General features: G+C 37.9%; 1 protein-coding gene across 1 annotated transcript; it reads right to left on the bottom strand.

Annotated features, from left to right (window-relative positions):
• Positions 1 to 490: 490 nt before the first annotated feature.
• LOC139969232 (dnaJ homolog subfamily B member 12-like) lies at positions 491 to 20,938 on the bottom strand. Its single transcript, XM_071974135.1, has 9 exons — positions 20,671 to 20,938; positions 13,840 to 14,035; positions 12,981 to 13,126; positions 12,568 to 12,723; positions 11,740 to 11,873; positions 9,224 to 9,330; positions 7,840 to 7,894; positions 6,976 to 7,084; positions 491 to 6,522 (listed from the first exon to the last, which is right to left on the bottom strand). Exons 1-9 carry the CDS (start codon positions 20,801 to 20,803, stop codon positions 6,398 to 6,400), a joined length of 1,161 nt encoding a protein of 386 aa, XP_071830236.1. The 5' UTR covers positions 20,804 to 20,938; the 3' UTR covers positions 491 to 6,397.
• Positions 20,939 to 20,951: the final 13 nt, after the last annotated feature.

Raw genomic sequence — 20,951 nt, 5'->3', positions numbered from 1 at the left:
CTGACTGGGCTTTCAAATTCTTTAGCTGAGTGGGCTGTTACTGCTCTATTGGTACAAGAAGATTCCAGACCATTACACACCACAATGAACATGCCAGAACTGACTGGGCTTTCAAATTCTTTAGCTGAGTGGGCTGTTACTGCTCTATTGGTACAAGAAGATTCCAGACCATTACACACCACAATGAACATGCCAGAACTAAGAGGGCTTTCAAATTCTTTAACTGAGTGGGCTGTTACTGCTCTATTGGTACAAGAAGATTCCAGACCATTACACACCACAATGAACATGCCAGAACTGACTGGGCTTTCAAATTCTTTAGCTGAGTGGGCTGTTCGGGTGCTTTTACACTCGATCTGGATTAGATCTCGACGTCAGGATCTGATCTTGAGTGGGATTCACACTACTACGACATCTAGAGGTAGCAGGGATATTTCAGCTATTATTATATCAATATTAATAATATCCATGGCAAGACCAACAGACAAAACATTATTATCATTGTTATATTTACCCAGCTATTACAAAAGTCTCAGGTTGAGACAAATATCAGTTGTTATTAACAATTTCAAAATATTGACATATTATACATTATCCATTGCACATACTAGATTATAATAGTATATACTTAAAGTGTGGTGTTTGTTTACACCTAATGAAACACCACTCACTTGCCCCTCCCATATGAAACACCACTCACTTGCCCCTCCCATATCACAGGATTTGTTAACACCTAAAGAAACACCACTCACTTGCCCCTCCCATATGAAACACCACTCACTTGCCCCTCCCATATGAAACACCACTCACTTGCCCCTCCCATATCCCATTGTTTGTTAACACCTAAAGAAACACCACTCACTTGCCCCTCCCATATGAAACACCACTCACTTGCCCCTCCCATATGAAACACCACTCACTTGCCCCTCCCATATCCCATTGTTTGTTAACACCTAAAGAAACACCACTCACTTGCCCCTCCCATACCATGGGTTTGTTTACACCTATTGAAACACGACTCACTTGCCCCTCCCATACCATGGGTTTGTTTACACCTATTGAAACACGACTCACTTGCCCCTCCCATATCATGGTGTTTATTAACACCTAATTAAACACCACTCACTTGCCCCTCCCATATAAGACACCACTCACTTGCCCCTCCCATATGAAACACCACTCACTTGCCCCTCCCATATAAAACACCACTCACTTGCCCCTCCCATATCACAGGGTTTGCTAACACCTAGAGAAACACCACTCACTTGCCCCTCCCATATCGCACTATTAATAGTGTGCAATTCAATGACCTGCTTCAGTGTTCTTACAATAGAGGACGTATTCTGTCAATTAGTTTGTGTGCTGTTGAACTTTGAAGAACTTGAACAATGGTTTATACTATATTATTAAATGATTCTGTGATAATTAACAGACAATTCTTAATAAAACATACCATGTAGCTAGTAAAGACATTACAATATTAATCAATACAATATATGTTACCTTGAAGACTTTCTATCCTTTAAGTGACTGTAAAATCACAAACAACTTACCCTGACAAACAAAGATTAAATGTTTCTGAGCTAAATACTGGTTTGCCCGGGAGAAACAGCATATGGTATGCAGATGTATTCTGTTTGAAGTCCAAGATAAATTGAATTCCAATTTTGAAGAAAGAACAACAACTAAACAACACTACAGCTATAGAACTAAATAAATAACGTTGATATTGAAATAACCATGTTAAAGTAGCACAATTATGACACTTATGGGAATTCATGTTAATACTAAAATAGCTTGGATTGATGTGAAATCAGATCTGTTTCTAGAGATAAAACAAAAACATAAATTAACGGATACATAACATAAAGAGAGTTCAACACAAACATCATTGTTAACTTTTATGTCAGTGATAACAAATTCCTTTCAAGGACTAAGCCTGGTTTATTTTGAACAGGTCACCTCAGAAGACCTATGATTCATGCCAAACAGGGTGAAATATTTCAATCTCTTATTCATATATTGCTCAAATCACTTTTCATGGCTAAGTCACAATTGCTATTACTAAGGCAAACTCCTAGTCTAGAATTCAAACCATGGAGACAGCATTTTGATTTTCTGTTCTTTTCATCCTTCTATTTTAAAATTGAAATTTAAGAAAAAATTAGCATTATATCATGATAGTTTCTGTGGTGCAGTTGGTAGTGTTTTGTAACTGAGAGAGACAGACAAGCTTCATATCTGCAGCTCAAGTCCAGAGAGAGCCTTTTAAGTTTCTGTTGATTAGAGCAGGGGGAAGTTTAAAGGTAAGAAACTAAGTTTATCAATTGCGAACCTAACTGGTGTAGTGGACAGTTCGGAATGTTTGTGATTGGTTCAAGCCCTTGGTGAGTAAATGCTGAAGCAGGAGTTTGCCAGCAACCCCTTCCCCCTGACAAGGTTCCAAGCAGCCCACCCCCCTTGATCAGTAAAGAAACTGTCTTATAAGACTGCTAAGTCCAAACAACTGGATCTTTAAATATTTGAAAAGCACCCTACATCAGTGTCTGATCTAATGGTCTAGTGCAAGGGTTCCCTAACTGGGGTGCATGAACCCCCAGGGGGTGCGTGAGTCCATCCCAGGGGGTTCGTGAGTCCATCCCAGGGGGTGCGTGAGTCCATCCCAGGGGGTGCGTGAGTCCATCCCAGGGGTTCGTGGGGGGGATAAAGTTAGGGAAACCCTGGTCTAGTGGAAGAGAATCCCATCTGCTGCATTTTCTTTTTTTAATCCTCCAGTATAAGACATTGTGCACCCCCTCCCCCTCCCCCCACCTTGTGAACTCTCTACCTATAGGGGGGAATACTGCTGATTTTCACATCTTGTTTAACATCTTAAACAAAATCCACATCCATAAAGAAAAAAATGCAATACATACACAAACAAAATGCATCCACTTGGAAACACAAAACTATTACATATTTTTGAAAACCAACCCGAGAGATGAATTTAGTTCTCGTAACCATTCCTTAGTAAGGACAAAGAGTTGCTAGAGAAGGATAAAATGATTTGCTTAAAATATGCTTTACTGATTAATGAATACTTGAACATATCTTATACTATACATATCATGCCACATCACAGTTCATTGACAGGACTTTTCTTCACCCCACTCAACACCATTGAAGTACCTGTGCTGAAACAAGTTGTCCCATCAAAATCCCCTAATAAAAGAACAAAAGCATAGATGATGAATTAGGATCAAATACTGGTAGCAAACGACTGCTTAAAACCTTGCAAGTCATTCTTAGCTAGAGTTTTCAAACAGTTCTGTACACTTTAATAGGAACATTTCAGAACAAAAGAATGGTTATTTGATGGGAATTCTGAGGATTTACGTAATTGTAAGAATGTTATATACTCACAACTGCATCTAAAATTCAACAAAGTTTTATTTTTTTGAGATAATTGTCTACTTTTTGTCTTTGGCCTTAAAAAGGTTTCCATTTATGATTCTAGACACAGGCGTAGGAGCCCAATTTGGATTGGGGAGGGCTGTAACAACTTGCGCGAAATATATAACCCTAATTTTTCGCGCTCCACATGTTGATGTACATATCATATAGGCATGCATCGGTTACTACATCGCATGTCAATTACATACAATCATTTGTCGTGTTATTACCCTTCCATATTAGTTATAATTTTGGGGAAGTCATTACAATAATAATGATAAGAATGATATAAGTTTAACCATTGACAAACACATTGCAATTTATTTTTCTTTCAGTAGGTGCCCAAAAGAATTCTCAGCATATTGCCCAAATTTTCAAACAAATGTTTGGTTGGGGGGGCTGCAGCCCCCCGCCTCCTACGCCTATGATGCTAGATATACCTGCTGCAAAGCCAACTTAAAGAGCAAAGAATTAAATGTTTGAGGAACATATCCAGATTATTGCATCAGAAACACACAGCCCCCTGGCAAGTATAACACAGTGACTAAAATGCAACAACCTGTAGGCTATGTAAACCACAATGTAATTAACTCAAGTTTCACTTAACTATCTGACCAATGTAGAACATGTGAGTTTAGATTGTATTGGAATTAAGTGAAAACCAGAAAAGACTTGGGAGATTAACAGAGATTTCTGGGAGATTTCCAGCTCACAAGACACAAAAAAATGGTTATATTCTTTGGTGAGCATCAACCAGTTAAGTTACTGATAAGGAATTTACCATATTTGTAACGCTACAATGCTTGAATATCCAGATGTACATACCATGTATGAAGTTCATCCAAGTTTACTTTTGTAGTTTTGCAAGCTATATATGCTGGTTGGTTTGTGTTTACAAGCCAGGGCAGCACATGTGCACAATCAAACGATATTTCCATCACATACATTCATTTTTGCCATTGGCAAGGAATCCAAAACTGTCCATTTATTAAAGAACTAAAGATATTTATTGTCCTGATTAGGAATGTTGATATGAAAATGAAGTCATTGTGGACTGTGTAGAGGCATGTCTCGTCATGCTATAACATCTTAGCTGCATAGTATATAGTAATATAAATTACTTACATATATATGTTATAACAATAAATATATTAAATATTTATTCTTCTCAAATCTCTCTAAAGATGAGACCATTTCATTAATTACAAGAATTACATATTGGTAGTCTCAACTTTACTACATCAAACCTAACAACAACTAAAGTAATATGTTTTATAAACCTTATGTATTCATATATATATACCTTTATAAACTTAAAATTAAGATATTGATGATAAGATATTGATGAAAATTAATTTCTCTGCTTTAGGTGAAAGCTTAGCATTCATTCAAGAAAACTAATGGTTTGCTGTTGTAAACACTCTACACCAAACAGTAGCTTTAAAAAGTACTTTAAGGGTGTCAAAACTTATGTCACATGTTTAGGGAGACAGAAAAGGTTTAATCTGAGAGGGTTGCAAAGAAAGGAAGTGAGTGATTCAACTCATGACCAAGTCACCATGTACTGGTTGTCACTGAAGACAATTCTACATTTTTGAGGTATCTAGTATCAAGGATGCTTCAGTATTGATGGAGATTTCAAAATGTCTTGCCATGCTTAAAGGCAAGTGTCAGAGAACTGTTCTTAAATGTATGGAACCTTGAATACCAGTTTGGGGGGAGGGGGAGGGGGAGGGGGAGGTGGAGGGTGAGGGTGAGGGGGAGGGTGATGACAATTGCAGATGAGTGCAGCGCACCAGACTACAGTATAGACATTAAACATTTTGTGCAATGTTTCAAGCAATCAAGATATAAAGAGAGATCAGAGAATGTTACTTAGACGTTATTCAGGGCAAAATAACAAACATTAATGAACTCATTTACATATAGGTGTGTCACATTCATCCTGACCTTGGTATGTTATGCTAGTCTCACCAATCACAATAACAAATGCAGTAATTCAAGGATTAAAGAGAGATATGAATGTTACTTAAATATCTTAAATGTCATCTGTGTTCATTGCAGACAGTGTTCTATGTTCTGAGTGACAGATATATTTAATTCCCAATGTAGGTATTTATTGCATCACGAAGCATTGAAATCCTAATAAACTGCTAAGATTCTTTTTCAAACCTTTAAAATTTGAGGCTTTTCTTTAATGTTAACTGTCATATGTAGAGTTGTGTGTTTCTGTAAAACTCTCATATCCTCACTCAGATTACTGAAAACTAAAACTAAACACATATAATGGATTAATTACCAACGCAGGCAGGATTAGCTGACTGAAATATCCTTCCAGGAGCTTGAATACTTCTCAATCTGTATTAAAACTGCCATTTTTGTCTACCATGTGATTCATATATATATATATATATACAACACACTGATATTCAGGACTTGACATCTCTTGACTACTACCTGGTATGATTATAATTATCACATGAGTTTGGTGTCTAATGGGTGTGATCATTCATTATCTCCACCTTTAAAGAATTTTACAACCCTATACGATACACAACCCCTGATAAAGAAACCCTTCCACTTGAGGTGTTCTCAGAAGTTTGGGATAAAAATATTAACCATGTTAACCATGTTAACCATGTTAACCATATTAACCATGTACTCTAGGTGATGAACTGTTCACTCCAGGACATTCACTCACAAAGTGTAAAGTGTCTTACAATTACAACAGCTGAAATCTCTTGACATCAAAGGTCACAGTAAGAGACACTTACATGAAGTGAAGTGCCCCTTTTCAAGTGATTCCTTCAGAGAAATCTCTGTTTACCCTGAATTGACTTTCACCAACCCATGCTGCTCCTAGATATGCTCTATATGCCTGTTTGTTGTTACAGTTGTGTTGAATTCTGGAGGCTGGCTACTAAGGGCATCCATACATCTCTTCTTGGCAATGCTGAATGTTGAATCAACCAGCTGATAAAGTCTTATATATTTCTGTATATTTATCACAAGATGGTGTCGTCATTCTATTGCCTTCTTCAAATAATTTCCGATCACCAAAATAACGTCCTCTTTGCTTCATATTTTCTTCTGCAAAAGTCAAAGAAGAAAGAAGAGAAAACCAGTGATTAATTTCCCGGTTTAAACATACTTATCTTACTAATACCTGTTATGTCAGCTAAATTCTGAGGAATCACTTGATGATCCTACTTGAAATTTATCCACTAAATCTTCACCGATAATGTAAGTATTAATGATTCCAATTATGAATTATAAAACACCTTTACGCCCAGACAAGGTATCAGAAGTGGTTGACTTGACTTGATAACTTGGAATAGAAATATGATTAGTTAGTGAAGCTACTGAACTGACTTTGTCGTGAACACTCTGTGTGGAGTCAAATATAAATTGAGCAAAATCAACTTAAAAGCTGTTTAAATGTATTGATGGATGACATACTCGCAATCAATGAGACAAATTCTAAAATGACAGGTTTTAAGGTTTAAATCATCTCCTTGCTCGTCAGAATGACAGATCACTTACTTTTATACTTTTCTTCATAACATGAGCTTCGTAAATGTTGCAAATATTCTTTTTCAACTTCACGTTCAACCATGTGCACTCTTCCTTGATAATTTTTCAGGAAGTCTTTCTGCAAGAGAAAAGAGAAAATAAAATATTGTAGATACAAAGCCTGTTTATCTCTGCAAAATGACATCACACTAAAGTCTACACACAAAATACATCGCTGTTGTTTTGTATTGATATTATAGTTCCACAAGACAAGTTTGTTACACATTACACAACATAAACAAAATGTGCTGCTGCCATTGCCCCCAGACCGTATGTATGTGACCTTTTGAAAGCCTACTACACATATCAACTCTGTCATAAGACTCCATTACACTCCTAGCCATGCCCCCAGACCGTATGTACGTGACCTTTTGAATGCCCACTACACAAATCAACTCTTTGTCATACGACTCCATGACAGTTGCATTGGGCTTTACCTTATACCTAGAGTGTGCTATTATTTACGTACCAGAAAATATTTTAATTTGCAATAGAAAGTGCTAACATATTAACACAACATTTTGAACGAATAAGGTTCACCTTAATCATATCAAGGAACAAAGCTTTATGTAGCTTTTAGTGAGCTCAACCAAACACAGTTGTTGATGATTTAACCAATGATGATTATTCATTAACAATTGTTACCAAGTATATAGTGTATTATGTCAATTCTCTGCAAACGAGCAGGTCCAGCGAGTACTCAGACAGAAGATATTTCTGGAGATTTGGGAGATGTTAAGGAAAGTAAAATCTGCAGTACTCATAGGAATTACTACACTGAAGCTATTGGACCAGAGCTTGACAATGAAGAGAATAAATGGACGTTGTTCTTACCTTAACATAATATTTTATGTTGCCCTTAGATGTTATCCTTTCATTGATGTATGCTCTGCAACAAGAGTGATAATAGTAGAAACATATAAGTACAATATGCTATTGTTAACTTGTGAAGTCATAAGACACATAGTTAGTGTTCTCACCACTTGTAAGATTGTTGCTCCGCTAATTGTAATCCTTGTAACTGAGTATCAAGAAATTTGTTTACTTGGAATATATGTTGTTGGGAGGAGGGAAACCTGTACAGAATATATGTTGTTTGGAGGAGGGAAAGCTTACATATAACTGTATGGAGTATATGTTGTTTGGAGGAGGGAAGCTTACATATATCTGTATGGAGTATATGTTGTTCGGAGGAGGGAAAGCTTACATATAACTGTATGGAGTATATGTTGTTTGGAGGAGGGAAAGCTTACATATAACTGTACAGAGTATATGTTGTTTGGAGGAGGGAAAGCTTACATATAACTGTATGGAGTATATGTTGTTCGGAGGAGGGAAAGCTTACATATAACTGTATGGAGTATATGTTGTTTGGAGGAGGGAAAGCTTACATATAACTGTATGGAGTATATGTTGTTTGGAGGAGGGAAAGCTTACATATAACTGTATGGAGTATATGTTGTTTGGAGGAGGGAAAGCTTACATATAACTGTATGGAGTATATGTTGTTTGGAGGAGGGAAAGCTAACATATAACTGTATGGAGTATATGTTGTTTGGAGGAGGGAAAGCTTACATATAACTGTATGGAGTATATGTTGTTCAGAGGAGGGAAAGCTTACATATAACTGTATGGAGTATATGTTGTTCAGAGGAGGGAAAGCTTACATATAACTGTATGGAGTATATGTTGTTTGGAGGAGGGAAAGCTTACATATAACTGTACAGAGTATATGTTGTTTGGAGGAGGGAAAGCTTACATATAACTGTATGTCAGCATACTTTAAATTTGATTCCTGTCCAGTCATACTGCTCTATTCCTACACGTCTTCAAGAGTACAAATAATGCTCCTATGTCAACATATGCAATACAATCTAAACATTAGAAACATTTCCATCATGAAACAATGTTTTGAGATCCCTTGTAGTCATTTTATCTGGCAACATACCATCATTTGGTAACACACATACTTCAACAAAAGTTGTTATATGGTTTGAGGTAGGCATATCTCAAGAGCTCTTCATTATCTTAGAATTATTTGATACCTTTGAAAACAAACAAATCATTACTTAGCCTACCATGTTGTCAGATGTACCAAGTCTAACCTATAGTTTAACATGTAGCTATTGCTATAGCACTAGTAAGTAGATAGCTGGTAAGTGGAATGAAGTTGCATTATACTATCAGAGAGAGATAGAGAGACTGTGGGAGTACTTACTGAGATCTTCTTAAACTGAAGGAAGGGTCTTGTACCAGCAGGGCTGATATCAGTGATATTGCCAATAGAACTAGAATAGGGAGTACCTGGATGAAGTATGCGTTTGTCTGCAGAAGAGAAATAAATACACATCAAATGCAATTACCTCCTCTGCTCATGTTAATCACAAATGTTGTGTGAACCATCTTCTAGCAAACACAATCCATGCCAATGTGTGGATTTCTATATGCAGCTTTCTGCATTATGTTGCTAAATTTATCTAAGTATTTATTTAGCCAGAAGTTCTCCAGCCAAGATGAAGAGTCTACTCTGCCGATTTCACCAAAAGTACTGTAACGAGCAACAATTAAGTCATTTGACTGACATACTCAAATGCTGAATCTGAGACACTTTCATATTAGAGTTGGTGTACTCTAAAACAAGGGTTCACTGGCAATGATTATATAGCTTATTATATTATATACATTATCTAGATAAATAGATTATAAACATATAAAGCTTATTAGAAAATATATACTTTTAAAGATATTTTATCCTCTGAGAACATGGATTTATTGTGTGTGTAGTGGTGTGTGTAGTGCATGTACTTACCCCATTACTGCGATCATGATGTATATGGTGTGTGTTGTGCATGTACTTACCCCATTGCTGCTATCATGATGTATATGGTGTGTGTAGTGCAAGTACTTACCCCATTACTGCGATCATGGTGTATATGGTGTGTGTTGTGCATGTACTTACCCCATTGCTGCTATCATGATGTATATGGTGTGTGTTGTGCATGTACTTACCTCATTACTGCTATCATGATGTATATGGTGTGTGTTGTGCATGTACTTACCCCATTACTGCGATCATGGTGTATATGGTGTGTGTTGTGCATGTACTTACCCCATTACTGTGATCATGATGTATATGGTGTGTGTTGTGCATGTACTTACCCCATTACTGCTATCATGATGTATATGGTGTGTGTTGTGCATGTACTTACCCCATTACTGCGATCATGATGTATATGGTGTGTGTTGTGCATGTACTTACCCCATTACTGCGATCATGATGTATATGGTGTGTGTTGTGCATGTACTTACCCCATTACTGCTATCATGATGTATATGGTGTGTGTTGTGCATGTACTTACCCCATTACTGCGATCATGATGTATATGGTGTGTGTTGTGCATGTACTTACCCCATTACTGCTATCATGATGTATATGGTGTGTGCTGTGCATGTACTTACCCCATTACTGCGATCATGATGTATATGGTGTGTGTTGTGCATGTACTTACCCCATTACTGCGATCATAATGTATATGGTGTGTGTTGTGCATGTACTTACCCCATTACTGCGATCATAATGTATATGGTGTGTGTTGTGCATGTACTTACCCCATTACTGCGATCATGATGTATATGGTGTGTGTTGTGCATGTATTTACCCCATTACTGTGATCATGATGTATATGGTGTGTGTTGTGCATGTACTTACCCCATTACTGCTATCATGATGTATATGGTGTGTGTTGTGCATGTACTTACCCCATTACTGCGATCATGATGTATATGGTGTGTGTTGTGCATGTACTTACCCCATTACTGCGATCATGATGTATATGGTGTGTGTTGTGCATGTACTTACCCCATTACTGCTATCATGATGTATATGGTGTGTGTTGTGCATGTACTTACCCCATTACTGCGATCATGATGTATATGGTGTGTGTTGTGCATGTACTTACCCCATTACTGCTATCATGATGTATATGGTGTGTGCTGTGCATGTACTTACCCCATTACTGCGATCATGATGTATATGGTGTGTGTTGTGCATGTACTTACCCCATTACTGCTATCATGATGTATATGGTGTGTGCTGTGCATGTACTTACCCCATTACTGCGATCATGATGTATATGGTGTGTGTTGTGCATGTACTTACCCCATTACTGCGATCATAATGTATATGGTGTGTGTTGTGCATGTACTTACCCCATTACTGCGATCATGATGTATATGGTGTGTGTTGTGCATGTACTTACCCCATTACTGCGATCATGATGTATATGGTGTGTGTTGTGCATGTACTTACCCCATTACTGCGATCATGATGTATATGGTGTGTGTTGTGCATGTAATTACCCCATTACTGCGATCATGATGTATATGGTGTGTGTTGTGCATGTACTTACCCCATTACTGCGATCATGATGTATATGGTGTGTGTTGTGCATGTACTTACACCATTACTGCGATCATGATGTATATGGTGGGTGTTGTGCATGAACTTACCCCATTACTGCTATCATGTACTTACCCCATTACTGTGATCATGTTGTATATGGTGTGTGTTGTGCATGTACTTACCCCATTACTGTGATCATGATGTATATGGTGTGTGTTGTGCATGTACTTACCCCATTACTGTGATCATGATGTATATGGTGTGTGTTGTGCATGTACTTACCCCATTACTGTGATCATGATGTATTTGGTGTGTGTAGTGCATGTACTTACCCCATTACTGCGATCATGGTGTATATGGTGTGCGTTGTGATGATGTCCTCTTTGTCTCCGTCTTACATACACCCTATCTGAAGGCATTCCACCTCCAAAGAACATGTTGAATAAATCCTCAGCTGAGAAGTCATCTGCAAATTAATGAAGCAAGTGAAATATTTTTATTGGATTCTCAATATCATCACTGCTTGTTAACCTTATAGAGGCACACCAGATCTGAGCCACATATTTTATATTGTCTTCATCAAATCCTCTAGTTACGAATATACTCCTTTAAGTTTACTCTTAAAGAGAGGTACATACCATCATCAAATCCTCTAGTTAAAAACATAAACTCCTTTAGGTTAACTCTTATAGAAAGGTACATGCAATCATCAAATCCTCTAGTAGTTACCAATATAAACTCCTTTAAATTACTCTTAAAGAGAGGTAAACCCATCATCAAATCCTCTAGTTACGAACATAAACTCCTTTAAGTTAACTCTTAAAGAGAGGTACATGCAATCATCACATCCTGTAGTTACCAATATATACTCATTTAAGTTAACTCTTAAAGAGAGGTACATACCATCATCAAATCCTCTAGTTACCAATATACTCCTTAAAGTTTACCCTTAAGTAGAGGTATACTCCATCAAATCCTCTAGTTACCAATATATACTCCTTTAAATTACTCTTAAAGAGAGGTAAAACCCATCATCAAATCCTCCAGTTACCAATATATACTCCTTTAAGTTACACTTAAAGAGTGGTACATGTACCATCATCAAATCCTCTAGTTACCAATATACTCTTATAAGTTTACTCTTAAAGAGAGGTACATACCATCATCAAATCCTCTGGTCTCATAGTAAAAGCCGTTATGATGATAGTACTGTCTTCTAGGTCTGTGGACTTGAACATTCTCCTCCTCATTCCCATACATGTCATATCTTTTCCTCTTTGTGGTATCACTTAAAACTGAAAATGCCTTTCCAATGGCTGCAAGATAAACAATTATTATTCAATACTTTTTATAAGGCTTTACACATGATGAAGTTAATGCGGTGGAGGCCTTTAAACTAGCCATGATTTCCTAGCTGCTTTGGATAACTCATTTCCACATCCATAGAAGAGAAACCCAGTCACATAACAGACACTATCATTAACTTCTCATATGATATATTTGAAACATTAAGAAAAGTTCATTAATAATGATAGAAAGATAGAACACTTAATGTTAATTACAGTACTCATACCTTTGAAGGCCTCGCTAGCACCAGGAGCATGGTTCTTATCAGGGTGAAATTGTAGGGCAAGTTTACGGTAGGCTTTCTTCACGTCAACATCACTGGCATCTTTCGGTATCCCTAATATTTCATAGAAATCTTTGCATTGTTTTATTCTGTGGAGGGATTATAAGAAAGTTAAAGGGTTTTACACAAAGAATACAAGTTTGATGTGATAGCTTAACTCACTGATATGTCCACCAGCACTGATAGTCTAGTTAAACAATGAGTAACTGGATATGAAGATCCATAAAGCTACTCATGATTCCTCACAACTTTACACACTGCTGTCAAATAATAGTCTTCACTGTCAAAGCATAGAATGTACTGTCAAAGTATAGTCTTCACTGTCAAAGTATAGTCTTCACTGTCAAAGCATAGTCTACCCTGTCAAAGTATAGTCTTCACTGTCAAAGTATAGAATGTACTGTCAAAGTACTTATCTAGTCTTTACTTACAAATTATAGTCTTTACTGTCAAAGCATAGAATGTACTGTCAAAGTATAGTCTTTATTGTCAAAGTATAGAATGTACTGTCAAAGTATAGTCTTCACTGTCAAAGTATAGTCTTTACTGTCAAAGCATAGAATGTACTGTCAAAGTATAGTCTTTACTTACAAATTATAGTCTTCACTGTCAAAGTATAACCTGTACTGCAGACTACAATATATAGTCACCAGTATAGTACAGTAGTTACATACTGTAAATTCAAACTATCTCAACCTATTAAACCTTTGTTCAATCTTTGGCATATTTTGCTACAATTCTGTCATTTGAATAAATACAGCATTCATGAATCCTGAGCTAAGGTAGTATTCTCTGCTCATACCTATTGACATCATTTAGTTGTTGATCAGTATATGTTCTTGCTGCATCCCCATTGACTTCCTGCTCCTCTGGTTGGTGTTTGCTTCGGCGCCGCACCTTTGGGCTTCCTGGTGCAGAACCAGGCTGGCTAGGAGAATCTGACTGTGTAGAACTTGATGTCTCCTCATCATCTGTTTGACTTAAACTGGCTAACAAATCTATAGAATCAAAGACACACACACACACACTGAATATCAATACCACGTAATGCAGAATTATCCCACTACATCCATAACTATGACAAAGAAATACATAATTAATAAGTCAATAGAAAGCTAAAATTACAAGTTGGAAAGCAGTTTTATTCTAAATCTACACTTGTTATCTGTACATGGCCCTCCCTGACTGTTTAATTTAAAGTTCAGTGATATTCAATCCACACATGTTATATTCTAGATCCAGGTTACTCAACCTGGGGTCCGCGGACCCCTAGGGGGTCCGTGAAATTCATTTGGGGGTCCGTGAGGGCAAAGGGGTCCGCAGGGGGTCCGCGAAAAAAATAAGGGTCCGTGAAAAAAATAAGGGTCCGCGAAGAACGAAGAGGTTTGTGAAAAATGGAATGAGAGATATAGTCGAATGAAGAAGTATGTACCGTATGCCTCTAGAAATCTAGGCTAGGCTAGCCGTCAATACGTCGGACCCTGATGATCAGACCGTATCGATTCGTCAGTAGTCGATAAATGTTGAATCGTGAGTTCCCCGATGAAAACAAGTAATATAGTTTCTCATTGGTATACATTCGGTGAGGTATGTGTGAGTGTTGTGTACAACGTAACTGCAAACTATACATCTTAATATGCAGAGCAATAACTATGATGCGTTGCTCACTGTTGACACAGTGAAGCGCGGTAGTTATAAGCGACGTTGCACTGTCCAATCACATGCGACTTCGATCTAACAGCTGTACCTGCTAGCAAAATCAGACTGTGTGCGGCAGTATAGGCTACCACGCTAAGTGCGTTGTCCTAATGTTGAAACACAACTTACATTGTTACACACTACACTCAAGATCAGTGACTACACAATACAGTAGCTTCGTGCAGAACACATGGATAACTGGTTAACTTAACTACCGCGATGTCTAAACGCGATTCAAGAGGGAAGCAGAAGCTTCGATGTTACAAGAAGGAATACGTCAAATTTGGATTTATCAAGTCCCAATTTGATGAAAATAAACCGGAATGTTTCTTATGTGGCGAGGTGTTGAGCAACGATGCAATGAAACCCTCGAAGATGCAGCGGCACCTGGAAACGAAGCATGGTGGTTCGAGGAATCATGACATTGAATATTTCAATGTAAGTAACTGATAACTATAACACTTCACTCTTTGACTGACAGTTATTGACATATATTTTCACTTCTATATCTTTGATGTCCCAACCTAATTGTTATAACAGTAACTCACGAACAGCTGCAAGCGTGTAATGAATAAACACGTAGCGAATTACAGCAGTGCCGTTCAGTTAATGAACAGTGTAACAGTAGCTCTATGTTCAGTGGCGTATCTAGGTTCATTTCTCAGGGGGTGGGGGAGGAGGTTATTAACGGAACGGTCATTTTCCCGATTTCGTCAAAGTTTCCCGATGGTGTTCAAATTTTGAACGCGTCAGAGTGTTCAGAATCTTAAAACTAGCGTTCAAAATATGTTTTCAAGGCCAGAACGCGTTCTATATCTGCTACATTCAATTGTTCAAAAGTTGAACGCCTGAGTTTGCAGTGTAGTGGGTGTATAATTATGTTTCATTTAGTTTTACGCATATCAATGAGGGGGTGGGGCCTAGCTAGAACCTAATATCATTAATGTTCATGAAGTATTGTGTGACATAAAAATCTAATTAGAAAGGATTGATAAACCGCTAGGAACCACTGTTGTGTATTCGTGTATTTTTGCAGAGGAAAATGGAGCTGTATTTGGCAAGAAGACCAGCCACCATTGATACTGCTTTCAGGAAATGTACTTCGGAGCTGGAAAAGTGCACGGAGGCGTCGTACATAGCAAGTCTGGCCATAGCGAAGGCCAAAAAGCCACATAGTATTGGGGAGGAATTGCTCAAACCGGTTTTAATTGATGTTGTGTCGCTTTTGTGCGGAAAAAATGCCGCAGAGAAGATAAAGAATGTGCCTCTATCGAATGACACTGTTAAACGTAGGATCGACAGTATGGCGAACGATTGTGAAAAACAATTGGTAGACATACTGAAGGAAATCAAATTTGCTATACAGTTAGATGAGACAACGACCATAACAAATGAAGCTCTTCTCCTCGTATGTGTACGGTACATCGCGACTGACGGTGAGGTGAATCAAGACTTGCTGTTTTCCTCCAACCTTGACACAACCACGAGAGGTGAAGATATTTTCGAAACAGTGGATGGATATTTCCAGGAAAAAGGAATTTCGTACACCAATTTGGTCGCATGTTGCTCGGATGGGGCAGCGGCAATGATGGGTAAACATCGTGGATTCACCGCGCGATTGAAAGGCGTTGCTCCTCATTGCAAGATAATACACTGCATGATCCACAGACAAGCTCTGGCTGCCAAGAAACTCTCTCCTGAACTCCACGATGTACTTCAGACAAGTGTCAAGGTGATCAACGAGATCAAAGCAAAAGCGCTTAACTCAAGAGTGTTCCAGAAATTATGCGAAGAAAACGACGAAGAGCACACAACTCTCCTGCTTCATACAGAAGTGAGGTGGCTCTCAAGGGGAAGAACGCTTGCGCGGCTATTCGAACTGCGGGCCAGCGTTCTTGAAATGCTCAGAGAAGTTATCAAGAGTGATCACGCCGAGGCATTTTTGAATGCCGACTTTCAAACCAAGTTAGCTTACCTTGTCGACATATTTGACCAGTATAACAATCTGAACATGAAGCTGCAGGGAGAATCTGTGAACATCATAACATGTAAACAGGCAGTCGATGCTTTTACCCGAAAACTCTCACTCTGGAGTGACAAGATACAAAGGGATGACTACAGTATGTTCCAGGAGTTGTCGGAACTTTTCATAGACAGATCACTAACACCAGAAATGAAGACTGTTATATTGACACACTTGAATGCTCTTCGAATTGAGATGTTGGAACGATTTGAAGATATTGCCGATGCAGATGAATATAGTTTTGTGCTTGACCCATTTAGTGCCAAACTTGAAGATGTTCCTGATGCGGAGGAACTCATCGAAATTCAATCCTCGATCAACAAAAGAAGATATTTTGAAAGGCATGGCTATGCTAAATTCTGGATTGCTGAAGGAGCATTGATTGCCCCAAATTTAACGAAGATCGCTTTGGAGAAAGCAATAATCCCTTTTGCAACTACATACTTAGCAGAATCTACTTTCAGTGCCGTTGTGCACATTAAAACTAAGTTCCGGAACAAACTCACAATTCATAATGACTTACGGATGGCCGTAACAAAGGTGAAGCCAAACGTACAAAAACTGGTCGCTGATGTACAGGCTCAAGGGAGCCACTGACTCTTTAGCAGAATAAGGACTGGAATCCAAGAGCTAGGTTTCTTTCATTTGTTGGCTATATTATTTTTTCCAATGTTTTCTTAGAGTTCCGTTTGTTATATTCGTTATGCGCTTTTAAGTCTCAAGAATAAAGACTTTGATTACAGAATCACGAGGAAGCTATTGAGCAATGCACTGAACTAGGACTGGAGTTCAATAGTAGCCCACTTTGGTAATTTCCAAGACTATATATACACTTACAATTTTTCATTTCGATGTAATAAAGATGAAAGGCAGTAGCACAGATCAAATAAGATTTTTGCCTATATATGCCCACCTAGTCCCGCAGGACTATATGGGCGGGTTGGTTCCAGGGGGAACACTAGTATGGTAATAAAGACTGGTGGTACTTAATTGATCACTGAGTTGAAATTTGGTGGAGAAAAAGCTACAACTAACTTGGATTTGACCAAAAGCAGCTATCTCTGCAGCTATCTCTGACAAAGAAAACCCATAATTCTCCTGACCCCATGCAGAATCAACCAGTTGTATCTGACAACTCATCACTTCCAAATTAAAATTTAATTGGGAAATATATAATTTGAAAGTAAGAATTTCCAAGTAGGCTTATGCCTAGCAATACTTGCAGGTCTAGGAAAACTGCATTCCAGGTCCAGAAAAAAATGCATTTCTAAACATAAATTCTTGAACATAAATTTACTTCAAAAGTCACAAAATAATGTACCATTTCGCATCTAACCCTCAAATATTACAAAAAAATCCAAAGGGGAGGGGGACACCCCCTCCCCTTATACCCCTCCCCCATGCCGGCGGTCATTGTCCGGGGGTCCTCCAAACATTTCAGTTTATCTCAAGGGGTCCCTGGATAGAAAAAGGTTGAGAACCTAGGTTCTAGATCAACTTCAGTTCATGATAATGTGAGCTGTACTTCAAATTAATCAAGCATTTTCTTATTTTTCTAATATACAGAATGGGTCATGTAATTAGAAAAAAACATCAAAGTAGGCATATACACTGCTGTGAATCTGCTTTGTGTGTAAGTGGGAAAGACTTACAGAATCAAAGCAAGTTACAGGTGTACTTGTATTTGAGTACACTTTTACATTTAGCATACTCAAGACTGTGTAACCGAGTGATGGGAACCGGTACCCAAGAACCCGGGGACTGACCCACCAAATTACTACCCGGTCTAAGCATTTACTACCCAGTCCAGAAATTTGTAAAAAATCACATATGTTGTTCTCCATTTTCAGTTACACTTTTTTTGTATGAATGAAAGTGAGGAAAAAAATTATGTACAGGTATTTTTTTTAATAATTTCATCATTTGGTGATATTCTCTTCTATCTTGTTGTATTCAAGTGTAATGATTGGTGAAAATGGTTTTTATTCCTGCCGACAAAGTTTTGATCAACTGCATTTGCTTACTTGCACATGTGCTCACTGTACTTTCGGTCCTAAGCAATCCCTCTGCATTGTGCGCTTGCACACTTTCAGTTCAACAAAACTTGACCAAAGCTGCACTCTTGAGCAGCTTATAGGTTGACCACCACCGTGTTGAATTTAGTGGATCAGTCCCACAAAAAGTTGAACTGAATTTTCTATATACTTGAATAATCAAGCGACATGTGCTTGATCCAAAATGACCTGTAGGACATCACCATTTATGTAGTTTCTACAGTCTTTCCAACTAATCTATAAATAGTTATGACCCACTGGACCGCTAACTATAGTGCACAGCTATGAAAGACCAGGTAGGAGAGGCCTGTCACAAGTATGTTATTACTGTGCTGTATAAGTGCCAACAATTTCTTGTGAGAAAGTTTTGGTTTTCAAATAATACTTTGAACTGTCTCCAATTGCTTACTTTTAGCAATTTTATGCAAATATTCCCCCAACAAATGCTTAAAGGACTTCTTCAATCATGCAAACCACATTTTCACCAGTGATTCGTTCAATGGCACATTGCACCGTTAGACTTGAAAGGCTGTTGATTTTCACCCTTACTAATTATGAAACTTTTTCATTGATCGCTAACAAAACACCATTGGTGGAAAACGTAGAATGAGCTGATTTTAAAATGTAATTTGGGAATGTTAGTAGAAATACAAATATGTAAACTTTCCATATGAATCAGTTCACAGGTTAAACTAACAGTTGTTTACCATATACACGACTGTAGGCCTGTAAAGTGTAACATTAGGCTTATGTATGGCCTTATAGTAGACGCAAGGTTGGATTTTAGGTTGAATACTTAATGAACAAGTACCCAGGGGCTCGACCGAAATGGGCAAAAAGGTACCAGAGAGCAAACTTTGGGACCATTCCCATCACTAGTGTAACCGTACTTATACTGGTTCATGGGACTTTGTACTCATCTTTGTACTCAAATTGCAAGTCTGTGTAGTGACAGTAAAATGGTGTATAAATTGAGAATTCAAAGATCACTAATTAATTTCTGAACCAATGACTTCAAAAATGGGTGAATGAACATGATTCTACACTAGGAACAATCAAGGGATCAACTTATATGACTTATTAATCACCATTTGAATACCATGATTTCCATGTGGGCCCTAGACTCAAGTTAAAGAATTAACCACACATCTATGATTTCATTGTCCAAAATCAACGGTTACAAAATTATCAGTTCCAGTGAACGAAATACTATTATAGCTAGGGGGAAAAAAATTCTGTGAAAATTTGAAGTCTGAAGATGAAATATTTCAAACTTATCTCTCACCAGCAACTAATTATTTCATGTTAATCAAGCCATAATTTAGGCCTAGCTTTTATGGGTTACTTATGTCACAAGTTCGATCTCGATCATTCTTAAATGTAGGCCTACGGCTACGTCAAGATAAAAACATTCAAATGAAAACTACCAAACCATGTTGAAGTTTTGGCCAGCATGAGAAATCATTCCAAATGGTATGATTGAGCATCAGCAAACTTTGGTGATGATTATTTTGTTTGCTACCCCACTAAACTGTGAGTGTAACTAAGAGTTTAACTGATTCCCCTTCACTTTAGCCATTATTTCCCTTTGGTCAGACCCTGTGCTGCTGTTAGTGTTACTGTGAGGCGAAGCATATACATTGTGCATTACATCAAGTGCTATGCTAGTAGTACTACTAGCATAGGCTAATGTTAGCTTTATTTGTAGTGTGGAAGTGGCAAATACTAGCATAGCAAGCATAAGGTTTCAACTAGCCTAGGCCTATGCCTCACGTAACTTAGCCTAACGTGACTTTATACAGCAAAGAGAACAACTATGATGAGTAAGCAGTCATGTTACTTGGGTTGTATCAAGTACCTGAAGCTTTCTGAGACGGAAATAGCCTCTCTGCTTTAAGTAAAAACTTCTTAGCTTTTTCCTTATCTCCCGAAGCGTGGAATTTCTGTGCTAGATGAATACATCGTTCGCTCTCATCTCTGTTACCTTCCATTTCTGACAAATTGAAGACTGTGGCGCTATAACGAAATTTGAAGCAGAGCCGTAAATATACGTCTCTGATTTGAAATGCACAACATGTCGTTCAGACGCAGCAATCATCATCTATATCTTTCCCCATGTAAACGTCATCTCATTGGCGT

Source organism: Apostichopus japonicus, chromosome 6, assembly GCF_037975245.1.
Source record: "Apostichopus japonicus isolate 1M-3 chromosome 6, ASM3797524v1, whole genome shotgun sequence".
In the NCBI taxonomy this organism is placed as follows: Eukaryota; Metazoa; Echinodermata; class Holothuroidea; order Aspidochirotida; family Stichopodidae; genus Apostichopus; species Apostichopus japonicus.
This window is presented reverse-complemented; position numbering and strand designations above follow the sequence as displayed.